General features: G+C 34.1%; 1 protein-coding gene across 1 annotated transcript in view; it reads left to right on the forward strand.

The window, feature by feature from the left end:
- Positions 1-16,012, forward strand: part of LOC115890656 (retinal homeobox protein Rx1-like) — a 95,151-nt gene that overhangs the window by 17,113 nt on the left and 62,026 nt on the right. Inside the window, exon 2 of the mRNA XM_030910954.1 lies at positions 7,624-7,901. Coding sequence (XP_030766814.1) covers positions 7,624-7,901 — 278 coding nt within the window. The remainder of the gene's footprint in view (positions 1-7,623; positions 7,902-16,012) is intronic.

Consider the following 16,012-nt stretch of genomic DNA (forward strand, 5'->3'; position numbering starts at 1 on the left):
CCGTTTTAAGTGTCCAAGTTTCGTATGCACAGGTCATGACTAGTAGTTGGTCGAATGTTTTCTTCTTTAGATAGCGTGGCATTCTAGATTTGAATATGATTCAGTTTCTTCCATAAGTACTTCATGCTAACTTAATTCTTCTGTTGATTTCTGTTAGTAGAGAACCCCAACTGTTTATTAGTTATCCCAAATATATAATAATATTTATTCTTCTACTATATCCCGTGTTGGTTAATTTGTTAGAATGTCTTTTCTTTTCACTCGGTCGTTAGTACATTATTTTAATTTTTGCTAAATTCATTTTGAGACCCACTTTATCGCTGGCTTTATTTAGTTCTTTAATTTGTGCTTGTACTTCAGGACAATTATGACTATGTCATCAGCAAATTTTAGATGGTTTAGATATTCTTAACCACCTTAGAATGATTTTATACACTTACGAATAGAGTATAATTGAAACCACTAACGTATTCCACTAATATCTAGGTTCTTATTGAAGCTTCAATAATATTAATTTATTATTTAAGTCGCTTACTTTTATTGTTTTATAAGCGCTATTTTTAGAAGGTTCTTATAATAAAGCATTGTGTCAAGTTTTCTTCTCCAGCTTGTTTTATTCTAATTCACCTAAAATTAAAAAAATTTAACTCTCATTTTCTTCATAATTATCTTCTAGGACTTGATTCGGTTCACTTCTGAACACCTGCTCATATGTCCTATGATTGCAGAAATGATCATATGTTGAGTGGATTAAAGTAAAGTAAAGTAAAAATTTCAGTTAACGCCCCCTGTTTGCTGCCAGGGCTAATCTGGACGGTGGAAAAGAATCCATCTAGATGGAAAGGAAATACTGCCATCACAGGAAGTGAAATATCTGGGAATAACCCTGGATAGTAAACTTCTCTGGAACAGGCATATTAAGAACATTACCAGCAAAGCCACAAAGGCTCTCATGATATGCAGAAGACTGGCGGGAAATAGGTGGGGCTGCGCCCCTAACATTTTACGCTGGATGTATACCATGATAGTAAAACCCATGATTACTTATGGAGCAGTTGCTTGGTATACAAAACTAGAGCAACGTACAGCAAGGCAAAACCTGTGCAAAGTACAGAGACTGGCATGTATCTGCATCACAGGTGCCATGAGAACATGTCCAACAGCAGCAATGGAGGTCATTCTAGACCTAACACCACTGCACATTGTCGTCGGTAGTTATGCCAATGCGACAATGATTAGAATGGTTACTGACGGAAACAGTACTGGGAGAATTTTCAGGTAAGGGGCTTGGAACACCCTCAAAAAGAAAATTCCACTTCTCCAACTCCCAGTGGATGACATACCAAGAATTTACAACTTTGAGAAACACCTCACTGTAGTATTGAGTAATAAAAAGGATTGGAAGAAAGAGACGCTTACTCAGCATATAAAAGACCATACCATCATGTGGTATACGGATGCTTCCAAAACCAAAGCAGGGACAGGGATAGGAGTATTTGGGCCGAAAACTGAATACTCCGAACCAATGGGCACCTACCCCAGTATCCTTCAGGCAGAAATTTGCGCTATCGAAAGATGCGTACAATTTATCTTAGATAGGAACTATCGAAAACAGGAAATTGCCATCCTATCCGATAGTCAAGCAGCACTTAACGCGATCAACTCAGTAACCATCAATTCGAAGTTGGTCAAACAATGCCTGGAGAAGCTCAACAAATTAAGCAAAGAAAATAAAGTCCTCCTACTCTGGGTGCCTGCTCACCAAAGGATAGAAGGCAATGAAAAAGCAAATGATCTAGCTAGAAAAGGAACGAACACTCCACTAACTGGGCCAGAACCGTTCTGTTTTCCAAACGGGAACCAACTGAAAGCGGAACTGAAGAATCTGGAAGACTCCATCCGTAACTTGGAATGGGTGTCCTCCAGCGGTCTAAGACACTCGAAAAAGTTCCTTAGAACTTATGACCGAGAAAAATCAAAGGTTTTCCTTGATTTAAGTAAAAACAATCTTCGGATTGTCACGGGGTTTCTAACAGGACACTGTCTCCTCAACGAACACCTCAGTAGGCTGAAACTGAGAAACAACGGCGAATGCAGATTTTGTGGGGAAAATGGGGAAACACCAAACCAAAACACCTTATCACTGAGTGCGCCGAGACGACGACCATTCGTGCCATGAACCTTGGTACGTCTGATGTCGAGGATGGAGAGCTGGCCTCTGTGGAGCCGTCTCAGATACTGGCTTTTCTTAAAGCCCTGAGACTGTATGATGAGTTATAACTCGTTATAACTCAAGAAAGGGGAACACACAATAGATCTATAAGGTCGCGGTGATTAACTCCCCTCCTAAACATTCTACATTCTAATCTGGACGGGGCCTATTTTGTCTACGCGGAATCCGAACCGCGGTCCTCGGCCATATCATGGTCAGTGGCCTACCGACTTAGGAAGTGTCTAAATTAACTCTTACTCGCGATATATCCGATCTCATCCGGCCTCGAACCGGCGTGAATGAGCAGTGTGATCAATAGATTTTACACTTTTCCCTTGGACAACAGCACGATACAGAGTCTCGAACCGGTCACCCGTCCATCCACCAGTATCGCCTTACGTCGCTTAACTTCGGTGTTCTAATGGGAACCGGTGTTTCAATGTAGCTAGACCGTTGCCTTTGAGTGGATTAAAATGAACCGTTAAAAATCCAATTCGGCCGACTTGAACGACCGGTTACTCGAAACGTCACAACCGTCAAACGGACATTTAAAACTCCAATTATAATTAAATGCGCCGCATGCGAAAACGCAATTAACAATTACGGGCCTTATCGCAAATCTGCTCTGTTTATTATTAATGCGAGGCAATTAGGGTGCACGAAATATCTGACAGAGGGCGACGGTGTAGCGTGCAGGGGCGTAGGGGGGCAGGGGGGAAGGAGGATCGATACACTTAATTTAATAATCAATTCCACGTCCGTCGGTCCCGGGTTTTTCCTTATTTTCCATAAGCGACGAACGACGGGGATCGTTATCGTTATGCCGGTAGTGAAATCGCGAGTTTCCCGAAGAAAATTGTGTGTTTTATAAGGCTGTTTAAGGGGGGCGATTGAAAAAGAAATTGGTGCTTTTTACGCAAGACCTATATACAGGGTGGCACACCTCATTCGCCTCGGTTGATTATACGAAAACGGAAAGATGTAGAAACAAAATATTTTATGGGTATATGCGGGGAGGCAATGTGCACAATTTAAAAATATTTTGAAATGTACAGGGTGGGTCAAATTCGACGCTTTTAAATGGAAACACCCTTTTCTATAGGAGATAGACAAAAACTAATATCGGTGTCTGGAGCTCAATTTTTGTCAAAAATATGATGGTGAAAACCGCATATCGATATCTGTTACCGATTCGGAGTTACGGGGTGTTTTTCAAAAATGTGCATTTTTAGCAAATCGCTGTAACTTTTTTGCTATGGAAAATTTTGTATTTTTATGAAAACATTTCCAAAGTATCTTTTTACGTAGAATTTAATGGTTTAAGTATAATTTTTTAAAAATTAATAATTTAAGAATTATCAATAGAAAATTTGATTTTTTATGTGGGACATCTTGTATATTTTTAATTTATTGAAAAGAATTTAAAATTACCTTTCCAAAAATATAACACACTTGATATTTTGCTCGATTCCTCTTCGAGATATAGAGTATATAAAAATTCGCCCGCTTTAAATAAGTAGGCTTTGAACGGCACCGGCTGTAATGCAAAAAAAAATCTAGCTGTGAGCATCAATTAAAACGAAAATAATATTTGCTATGAGAGATGCAGAATTTTATAACAATTTAAAATATATTTAACCAACATCAACACGTTTAAACTATATCTAATAACAATAAAAATAAATAGCAAATCAAGACATGAGATTTTGCTACAGGTGTTCGACATATCGACTGTCTTCTGTTATGAACAGACTGGACCGTTTTTGAACATTCATCGCGGAATTCATTAATTCAGTGGGGGTGAAAGGTACCCTCTCATAACTTCTAAGTATTTCTAATTCTTGTCTAGATTATACGGAAGAATAAGGAACCTTTATTCTTCCGCAAATATATCCATAGGATTATGGACACTAAGTCAGGCGGCCTCGACGGTCAACGGCTGAGATCTTGGTTAGCTATACAATTATTATTCCTGAAATTGGCTGTAAAAATTTGCTGATAACTTCAGCGTTCAGAGGCGGTGCGTCATCTTGCTGGAAAAAATATGTTTTCGAGTTCCATTAAGGGCATATCATCAATAAGGTGTCCAAGGCCTACTAGTTAAAAGTGACGAACTTTTAAAAATTCTGTATTTCGAAGGGGATTTTAACAAAATATCAAGTGTGCTATATTTTTGGAAAGGTAATTTTAAATTCTTTTCAGTTAATTAAAAATATAGAGGGTGTCCCAAATAAAAAATCAATTTTTCTGTTGGTAACTCTTAAAATATTAATTTTAAAAAAATTATACTTTAACCATTAAATTCTACGTAAAATAGTGCTTTGGAAATGTTTTCATAGAAATACAAAATTTTCCAAAGCAAAAAAGTTGCAGCAATTTGTTAAAAATGCACCTTTTTGAAAAACACCCCGTAACTCCGAAACGGTAATAGATATTGATGTGCGGTTTTCACCATCATGTTTTTGATGAAAATTGAGCTCCAGACACCGATATTAGTTTTCGTCTATCTCCTATAGAAAAGTCAGAGAACCAAGATCCATACCAAAGTTATGTTTTTTCTTACGGAACACCCGGTATTTTATTTAAAATTTGGATTTTTGGGCATAAAATAAGGCATTTATTATAAGGGTTTAATATGTTTAAATGCTTTGGTTTTTGAGATATTTAAAGATATTTAAATATGCATGCTATAATAAAAAAGTTTGTCAACACCCTGTACGTTATTTTTCAGAGTTAATTCTTGTACTGATTTTGAAGCGAGAGAAATAAACTTTACTAAAAAATTGTATTGCTTCCTTAAATGTATACAGGGGTATCAAAAATTGTTGGTCTATTTTAAATATTTATTTTACATAAAAACTTCGTTATTTCAAACTAACACTAAACACTATGTATTTTTTTAAACAAGTCTAAGCAGATTTAAATGCTCTTTCAAACTATATTAGAGTTTCCTGAGCCAAAATCTGAGCCATATAGATGGCTCAGATTTTGAATACAAAGCAATTTTTCAATAAAATGGTAATGAAAATGGCTGGTGTAGTAGCTATTTTCAAAATCGACATTAGTTTGGCGACAAAATCGACTTTATTTAAATTTATAACAGTTTACTTTTATTTAATTTACCTACAACAGTTTAATAAGTAAGTATTTGTTATTTTATCAAGAAAAATAAAGAAATACTTCTTTGATTTATATTATAATGACTTGTAGATATATTGGATTTTCTATAAAAGAACCAATTAAGGCAAATTCATTTTCTTCACTTCCAACGACAGGTTTCTGCCTAATAGGGTTTTCATATACCACACTATCAGCTCTGCGAAAGAGAAAAAGTAATTTTTTAAAGGAACGCTTGTCAAGAAAATTCCTATTTGGATATATTGGTGCATAAACTCTTCAGGCCAACAAACAATTGTCCTCACAAAATAAAATCGCTAGTAAATCCATTCCTTACGCCAGCAGATACTGCTTCATTTTTCTTGATCAAGTAATAAATACTTTCTTATTAACATTATTGTAGGTAAATTAAATAAAAATAACCTGTTATAAATTTAAATAAAGTCCATAAACTAATGTCGATCTTGAAAATAGCTACTAAGTGTCACTAGAAAATTGCAATGGCGACACCAGCCATCTTGATTACAGTTTTATTGAAGAATCGCTTTTTATTCAAAATCTGAGCCAGTTAGGTATAGGAAACCCCAATATAGTTTGAAAGACCATTTAAATCTGCTTCGATATATTAATAAAGTTTACTCCAGCCTAAATAAGCATCATTCTACAGCAACAATTTTCTGCGATTTTTCTTAGGCTTTTATTGATGGTGTAAATCATAAGATCCTAATTAATAAACTGCAGCACTATGGGTTCAGGGGAACATCTTTCGAATGGTTTAAGTCGTATCTGAGCAACAGAAGTCAACTTGTGAGGGTGGATACCACGTTGTCTTCTAGCAAGCCAATAGAATGTGGGGTACCACAAGGCTCAGTACTAGACCCTATTTTGTTTCTTCTTTTTATTAACGACATTGCTAACATAAACATCAGTGGCAAAATATGTCCTTTTGCGGACGACACTAGCTTCACTTGGAGCAACAAGGACGTCACGGCACTTTATAGGATTATATCAAATGATTTAATCACTATTAAATCTTGGTGCGACTCGAACCTCCTGAGTCTCAACATTTCTAAAACTAAAGCTTTGTCGTATAAAAACTCGTTGCAGCGTTTTGTACTTAACACCACCATTGACGTCGTAAAATCTGTAAAATACTTAGGGCTTGTTGTAGACAATACTCTGAAATGGGACATACATATCGAAGCTTTGTCGAAAAAATTGAGCTCTGCCTGTTTTGCATTAAGATCTGTTTCTAAGGAGCTTAACTTGTCGGTGGCTAGAACTGTTTATTATCCACTTTTTGAGTCGCACCTCAGATATGCCCTTTCATTCTGGGGTACGTGTTGTGCGACTCAATTTGACCGCATTTTCAAGCTCCAGAAGAAAGCTGTTCGATATTCACTGGGACTAAACCGCAGAACTCATTGCCAGGACTTTTTTTAAAAAATTAAAAATATTAACTCTTCCTTCCTTATTTGTATTTGAATCCGTTTGCCTAATACGAAAGCATGTATCAGCTTCTCAAGAAAGGCCATCTCACACTTACCCACTCAGGAACGCGGAGCAAGATCTTTATCTACCTACCCTACGCTCAGAATTAGTTAAAGATTCAATATTATACAACTCGAAAAAAATGCACAATCACCTGCTATTTGAAATCAAATCCATAACATAATTTTCTTCATTTCGCAAGGCATTAAAATCTTATTTACTAGACAAAGCTTTCTACGCCGTAAATGACTTATATTTTGATAATCGAATTTGATCTTGAAAACACTGGTCTAATGTTTGCTATCACTATATTTACCAATGATATCGAAATAAATTTATCGAGAGGTCATTGATATTTACTATAAACTAACTATATAATTTTGAATATTATTTTTATTTTTTTATTCTTTGATATTGTAAAGATTTATAAATGTTTATTTTAAACAATAAGGCTGACAATGTTATTTGTATAATGTTTTGTATTCTCTTTTGTTTGTTTACTTTGCTTGTTTACTTTACCTATCTTATATATATCTTCATAAATTTCTATATTTTGTCCAAGTTCTATAGAAGGAAGGTTCACAGTAAGTATTGAATGATCTGCTACTTTTTTTTTGATGTATGATGTATCTGATGGTTAACTTCTTTTTATCATTTGTTAATATAATATCAATAATTACTGTAGCACTAGTTGGAGTAATTCTTGTAAAATTTTATACAATTTGGGTCAATTCACTTCTTTCTAATATATTGTTCATCTGTTCAGCTCTTAATAAACTTACCTCCTTTTTCTGTTGTTCCAGGAGAGGGCAGCTGCAACTCGAATGACGGCCTCTCCTCCGATCTCCGCTTCAACAAATCCGTGGCCAGCGGTTCGGACGACGAGGGCCCCGCCAACAGCTCCGGCCTCTCCGGCGGCGAGGGCGACGCCTGCAAGAAGAAGCACCGGCGCAACAGAACCACCTTCACCACGTACCAGCTGCACGAACTGGAGCGCGCCTTCGAGAAGAGCCACTACCCGGACGTGTACAGCAGGGAGGAGTTGGCGATGAAGGTCAATTTGCCCGAAGTCAGGGTTCAGGTGGGTGGTACTTTGTATTTGGTACTAGTAGTTGTTTTTAGAAAAAATATAATAGTTTTTTTCCAACCATTTTTGGTACGGGTACGCTTATGCAGAGTAAAGAAAATGCGTTCCATCTAGTGATTGAAGGTTCTATAGATTGAAGGGAATGAATCGAATCTATTTCTCATATTGAATCAACTCTTAAACACCCTCTGCACTATGCCCAACATATTTCACGAAATATTTCTGGAAATACTGGGTGTCCCAATATTCCGAAGACATAGTATTTTTGGAATCAAAATAAGTTCATTAGACAAAATTTACCTCTATACAAAAGTGCTTTGTTTGTCCGTTAGAGGGCATTAAACTTTAAAAAAGTAATAGATATTTACGATATAAGTGAGTTAACAGCACCACTAAGATGCGTGTGTGAAAGTTGCACAACGAGTGTGTAGCACGAGTTGTGTAACACCACAAGTATCGTAATGAAGTTAACTCGCGTGTATTGTACAATATTTTATCTACGTCTAACTATAAAAACAACCAATGAATTTTAAAAATTATTGTACTTAACTATACCGGGTGTTGCATCGTCGGACGGGACATAGGAAACCCCATGTAAATTTTAATGGGGCAATTATTGGCTTTCTTAATTATTTTAGAGAATAATTCTATTTAGGTTTAACGAATAGCACTAAAACCCACATTCAAAAGAATAACTTTAGATATTTTTGATTAGCTCGTTTACGAGTTATCGCCGATTTCTTTTTAAATATTTCTCCTTTCTTATGGTCCTGTATTTACTTATGAGCACCAATCAAGGTAAAAGATAACTGTCAAATGAAGTTGTCATTTCAGAAATTTACCTATTTAGTGCTTTATTATTATTGAAAACTCACTCCTACATCGGAAATCTTAAAGATGTATTTATAAATACAAATTAATATGAATTAATGTAAAATAAAGTAATCAATTACAAGGTTAATTAGAGTATTATTACCTTTGAATAAGAAGACTAAGGAAGGAGCATATCAAAAATCTTAGGTACACCGCGATGGGCCTCAAATATGGCCGACTTAAATTCCGGTTTATCAGTGTCGTTCTAAGTTTATTTAAAAAATGTAAAACTATGATGTAGGGTAGACGTGGGGTAGACTCAATAATTTGTTGTTTTATTTTACGTTGTGAATAAATGTTGGTAGTTATTAAAATTGTTATAAAAATAAATAATTCTAATAAAAATAGATAAGTTATAATAAGTATTTATTAACACAAACATCCGATACGCTACTGAAGCAGGTAAGTCAAATTAACGTATCTAAATTCTTTGACATCTAATCTTTGACAAGTAATATATAAAAGCTAAAAATGCAAGAAAAATATATAATTTAGTTAATTTAAGTGAATTTCATAAATGATCGGTTTACTACACGTATGTATATTATATAGTCACTTACTAGCGAAAAGTTGTTCCATTATTTCACTCAATTTTTGCCGAGATCTACCGCACGCTACACAACCAACTATATTAGAGTCTTTTTCGATAAATCGCGATAGTGTCACTGTTAATTTAAGTTCTGCCACAATTTCCATCTAGATTTACTACCTTTATACAACTATCAGTAGTAGAATAAATAATAAATAACATAAAATAAGCTCCGTAAAGACTGACAAATCCACAAAATTTCAAATCAAATTCAAATGTGTCAAATGAATCGTCAAACAGAACTGTCAAAGATCCCCACCCTAGAGAGCTTTTATGGTGGCTTTTCCGCCCACCATGCATGAATACATGGATAGCATTATGCTCCTTCCTTAGTCTTCTTATTCAAAGATCTATCCTAAAAATCAATTACCTTAATAACCTTTGTTCAAATAATAACACCATACATGGCAATGTTAATATGGCAGTAAATAATATTGATATCACTAGTTTAAAAAATTGGCGCCGGGAGGCACGTATAGCCGCCCATACTAAAATATGTTAATATCTCGAAAACTGCGACTTTGACTGATTTTGATGTTATTAGAAACTAGGTTTATCCCGCGACTACGTTCGCGACACCTCGAATAGTTCATGCATTGATTTAAATGATTTACTTTGTATATAGAGCTAGTGAGCCTTACAAATGCGCTATTTAAACTATGTTTTTAAGAGTTTTACAGCTACTCGTATTTCATATGAAAGTTATCAATTGTCGATTTTCTGGGTATTATACAGGGCAAGTTTTGAATAAGTGCAAATATTTTCAGGGCTGGTAGATCTCGATAAAAAAAACATATTTTCTCTCTTTACCTTTTTTCAAATAATTCTTTCGAATTACTTTAAAAATTTCCAAAAAAAATATTTTTTGCTTAAATTTTGAGAACCACTGCAGCTTTTCGGGTTTTTCTGTCTTGTAAATTTAATCTACTACCTATCGATGTTGCCATATTATCAAGAAATTATTGGTTTTAACTAAAAACTAAAAAAAAAACCAAAAGGTTTTTCAAAAAATTCCAAATTTTCAAAAAAAAATTCGCCAAAAAACTCATAATCGTGTTTCTGGGGTCAAATATACCTACTAAATAAAAAATGAATTTCAAAAATCTCTTCTAATTCTTTTTGTAGGATTTCATTCTTCTAGACCACATAGTAAGGAATTTTCATACAACAAATTGTTCCGACATAATTTTACTCTCTAAGAGGATGAATTTCCTAAAATCGCTTTGTGTAGCTAATTCACTAATGTCGTTTAAACGAACCTTTGTTCTAATATTTATGTATATAAAGCTGGCTGTATGAACTGATCCCTAAAATATCTAAAAACGTGATATATAATCTAACTGACAAACCATTGACAATGACAAATAATTTATTTCTGGAGGTATGGTGTGTAGGTGTTTTTCAGGTATGTTTTATTATTTTAGTCAATTTACACAAAGAAATAGCCATTCAACAATTTATAAATACTTCATAACAAATCTAGACATATATACCTTTCATTTAAAAAAAGAATCATCAAGATTGGTAAAGCAGTTTCGGCGGGATGGATGTAACAAAAAAAACATATATAAAAGCTCAAAAGCCCTTTGAGCTTTTATATATATATATATGGATTTTGTTGCAAATATTATTCTTAATCTTAATTTGAAAGCCGCATTTCGCTAGCTACTGTAATTTGGGAGTTACGATTTTTTAAAATTTTTAACCCCCTCCTATACCCCCTTACCAACCTCCCACCCCCACCAAAAACTAATGGCCAGATTCTCGGGTGCCACAGTATTTTTGTGCCAAATTTGGTTAAAATCGGTTCAGCGATTTTTGAGTTATCGTGTTACAGACGGCAGACAGACAGACAGACAGACAGACACCACGAACATATTTTGTATTTAGGTCATTTATGACCCAAATAACTCATTTTGAGTGGAATTAAAAAATTTTTTTTTTGCCGATCCTAATAGCCTACCATACCTATTGGTATGCTCGGCTAAAAATGAGCGATTCGGAAAGTATTCCCTCTGACATTGAATAAGAGGCATTCAGAGCCATTTCTGGATTGCTTCCAGCAAAATCGAAACAGAAGTATGAATATACATACTCTAATAACTATGGTTTCCATTTAAAAAAACCTATGTTTGTGTCATATGTCAAAAATGACAGGCTTTAGAAAAAAGCGGAGGACACAGTCTCATTAAGAATGTGGTGATCTACAACTTTTATCTGAAAACATTTTGTCTAAAATAGCTTATAATGGAATTAGGGACAATTTTTAAAATAGCCGAAATTTGTTTTTTTCAAGATATCTAGTAAGCCATGAGCTTTTTCAAAAATCTGAAAGGCGCATATTTATGACCCCACAAAACTGCAATTCTTTCCCCATTTAACCGACTCTCTATCTCCAGTAGTTTCCGAGATACCCATAGAGAACATCGTAGGAAACTCACCCTGTATATATAAGTGCTTTAACATTTGACTTTCACAAAACTCAAGAAAAAGCACGGGGGTAAATATTTTCCATATCTACAGACAACAGATTTTCCTTTCGTAAAATTATACGTACCACGATGATATTGTGTTGACAATATCATCAACAGATATTTTAGAAATGTCTAGGTTTACTTATTTCACTGAGATTTATGAAAAAAAAGTCCTTTGCCTCGAGTATAGATACCGACAAAAATGGAGAATTTTAAAAAAAAATAATTGTTTCTTTCTGCTTTCTGATTTTTTTGTCAATATTAAATAAGCAATGCTTCCTTTAAAATCGTATACAGGATGTTTTAAAAAACATGTGCCACTCTCGTGGGAAGATTCTTCATGTAAAAATAAGATTTATTTTTTATCACAACATAGGTCCGATTCTGCTTTGTTTCTTTGATACAGGGGGCTAAAGTCTTCATTTTTGTTGGATTTATTATAATTTTAACTTTTACCTTCAAAATTTCATTCGCAGCAATCGACACGAGAGAGAATTAAAAAAATATTGACTCAAAACTGACAACTAAAGAGACAGCTTTATTTATTTGTCAAATTACATAGAAAACGCCAACCCAGCACAATATTTTTTCTACCCGTAATAAATTCATTGAAATAATTATTTCTGAATATTTTTTAAAACGTAACTCGCTATGGAAAAATATATTGTTTTATACACAACGATAAAATTGCATTATCGTCTCCCGAAATTAATCTTTTCGGTCTTGTATAAAAATAACTATTATATCCGAATTTTTAATTAAAACATCTTTAATGTTTGCACATGGTAAAGAAGTATTCATATTGTTCGTAATACGAAAATCACTAGATATAGTTCTAAAGACATTTAATTAATCTTGCAAGTTTGTCATGACCCCACGCACATAATCATTCACCTCCCAATTAATTACCTACTCTCTCCGTACCAATCGACACCGTTCTCCCCCTACCTCACCCACTAAACCTCCTCCAGGCCGGACTATCTCCAATTCCCATTATCAATTATCACTGGTCGTTTACGCGTCTCCGGCCTACACCTCCGTTAGCAGGCCACGGGCGATCGCGTGCCCCTGATTAGACACGACATTCGAAATTAGTTTATCAGCGGCGGCTCGACGGCCCTTTGCAGGGCCCCGTGCCAGCCCGTCTCGCGTGTCACCTGGTGGGTGTTCGGGGGGATCTAGGCAACCCCCCGAACGCGTATAATGCTAGATAAATTAATTTTATTGCCGACTAAGCAGCGCGCGAGAGAGATTGTTGTCGGGGAGAGCACGCGAGACGCCTTGTTTGCTCGCCGCTGCCGCTGCTAACACGCCAGTGGCGTGCGATGGGAATTAGGGGAGGCGGAGGTGGCACCGCCAGGTAGTTGTAACGAGGTAAATTGATATGTTCTGAATTAGACGAAGAGCACACGAATGCGAATCATATACAGGATGTTCCTTAATTCCTTAATGCTAATATTTAAAGGGGTAATTTTTGTATCTATTCTAAGAGAAAAAACTTCATATGAATGTATGTCCTAAACATCTTAGTTTCTGAGATACAGGGTGACAAAATTTTCTGAAAAAGTACAAAGACACGGAGTATTGTAAGTATTCAGTTCGTTGAAGGACTATTAAAGCTACAATTTAAAAATAATTTTACAAGACACAGAGTACAGAGTGTCCCAAATAAAAAAATATTATAGTTGTGTATTTTTTTAAATGGTAACTCCCTGTATATTATTCTATTTTTAGATTCTACGATTGAAATAAAGGTAAATTTGATTAAGGTTTATAACACTTAAACCTTGCCGTTTTTCAAATATTTTCAATTTTGTGAAATTACAGTAAAAAATTTAAGGCTTCATTTCTCCAGTGGTTTCAAAGTTTTTAATACTAAATATTTACTGAAGATTATTTATTGATCAGATATTGTGTTGCAATAATAAAAATTATACTTCCTTATACCGAGTATCCAAAATTTTATATTAAATTATTATTAGCTTTAAACCTTTAATTATTTTTAAACCTTTTATTACTTTTTATTATTATTATTAGCTTTAAACCTTTATTAATCTTTAATAACTTGTTTAATTTAAATAGAACACCCTGTATATTTTACGGGAATCAGATGCACAATTTAATTGTTTATCAAATTTTCATTAATAAGTTTATCATTAGTTTGTAATCATCTGCTGATGATGCGAAAATGTGATTTAGTGTTTTATTTTGCTGTGTAACACCAAAGGTTCCAAGCCTCAACTGTAATTATCAAATTGTTTTATAGCACTTCTTACCTATTTCTTCAAGTTTTCGTAGAAAAGGCATTTTCTTATAATTTAGACCTCATTTATCACTATACCTATGGAATGGACATTTTAGATTATTTTTAAAGATGGAACAAATTTTCAAAGGGTACAAATAAAAAAATAAAAAAAATAAAATCTTCAAAAATGTCAATATTCCATGGGTATAGTGATAAATGAGGTCTAAATTATAAGAAAATGCATTTTCTACAAAATGTTGAAGAGATGGTATAATACAATTTGATAGAAAATTAAATTGTGTATGTAATTCACGTAAAATGTACAGGGTGTTTTATTTAAATTAAACAAGTTATTGCCGTTTAAATCTAGTAATTATTTAATATAAATTTTTGGACACTCTGTATAAGGTAGCATTTTATTATTGCAGCACAATATCTGCTGAATAAATAATCTTCAATTAATATTTAGTATTAAAAACTTTAATACCCTTGGAGAAATGAAGCCTTAAATTTTTTACTGGAATTTCACAAAATTGAAAATATTTCAAAAACGGTAAGGTTTAAGTGTGATAAACCTTAATCAAATTTACCTTTATTTCAAATCTAGAATCTAAAAATATAATAATATTATATTTTTTTATTCCAATTAAAAAAATACAACTATAATAATTTTTATTTATTTGGGACACGCTGTATCCTGTAAAATTATTTTTAAATTGTACCTCTAATAGTCGTTCAACAAACCAAAAACTTACAATTTGTAAAAATACTCCGTGTCGTTTGTGGTGAACAACCTTGTATAAGGTTGCGGTGGTTTACTTCCCCTCCCATGCAATCTAGAGTATAAAATCTTTGCCAGACTGAACACAGCCTCAGTTTTTCGCTTTTTGGTTTGATTATTATCATTCCTACGAAACTCAATATGTTTTAATAACTGTTTAGTTTTTATCAATTTTTTTCAACATCAATTCGAATTGGAAGCTTATTGCCCGAGAATGTATTTTATTTCTGTAACCTCTAATTTTAACAAGCATCGTGAGTAACTTAAAACAAACGATCGATCCAACTTTCCGTAAACAAATGTATAGTGTGTAGTCTAAGGCCGTATAATAGGGCCTTTTCGAAAAACTAACGGCGCGTTACTGCTGATAAACTAATTCAGAATGTCGTGCCTAATCAGAGTCACGCAACCTGCACCGTTTGATCGCTAAATAGGCCGTAGACAATTAAAAGCCAGTCATTGATGGGGATTAGGAATGAGCTAAAATTTTATTTTAACAGTTAAATTATTATAAAGTATTTAAAAAAATATTGCAATGAAGTTAATATCATGATCATTCTCATCTTATTCAATCATTCCAATTATGGTGTAGCCTCCCTCACATATTTAGAGACTTTCTTTGTAATTGGGCCCATCCCATACAGCACGTCCAAATGAAATTACGTTTCTACAAGGGAGACACATGAAAAACAAAATATGTTAAAGTGAACCTAAGTGTTCATCTAGTTCTAATATATATATATGAGATACACGCCTGTTTATATTGATAGAATTGTGTGATACAGTGTTTACTAGTTGTATACCGTGTGCACTCAGGATTCTAAAGAGTTTTTTGTAACGTAACAAATAATTATTAAAATGATGAAATCTGACGTAGGTATATGAGACATACAATGTATAAGTCATATGTATGTGTGATACTTCTTGATGCTTATAGTACACACCTTGTAAAAATGTTACGTATACACATAATATAAATATCTATATAGACACTTTGTAATAGTGTACTGTTGTGTCTACATTCTAGCATGAACTGAAGGTGTGCGCACTCGCGGATAGCCTCAGCGTAGATACACCGACCAAGTGTATCTTATGTGTCCTCTCTCCTTTCTCCTTTCTAGCAGTGGTATGTGTTAGCAGCCA

The sequence above is a fragment of the Sitophilus oryzae genome, unplaced genomic scaffold (assembly GCF_002938485.1).
Source record: "Sitophilus oryzae breed Bouriz unplaced genomic scaffold, Soryzae_2.0 scaffold_907_pilon_pilon, whole genome shotgun sequence".
Taxonomy (NCBI): Eukaryota; Metazoa; Arthropoda; class Insecta; order Coleoptera; family Curculionidae; genus Sitophilus; species Sitophilus oryzae.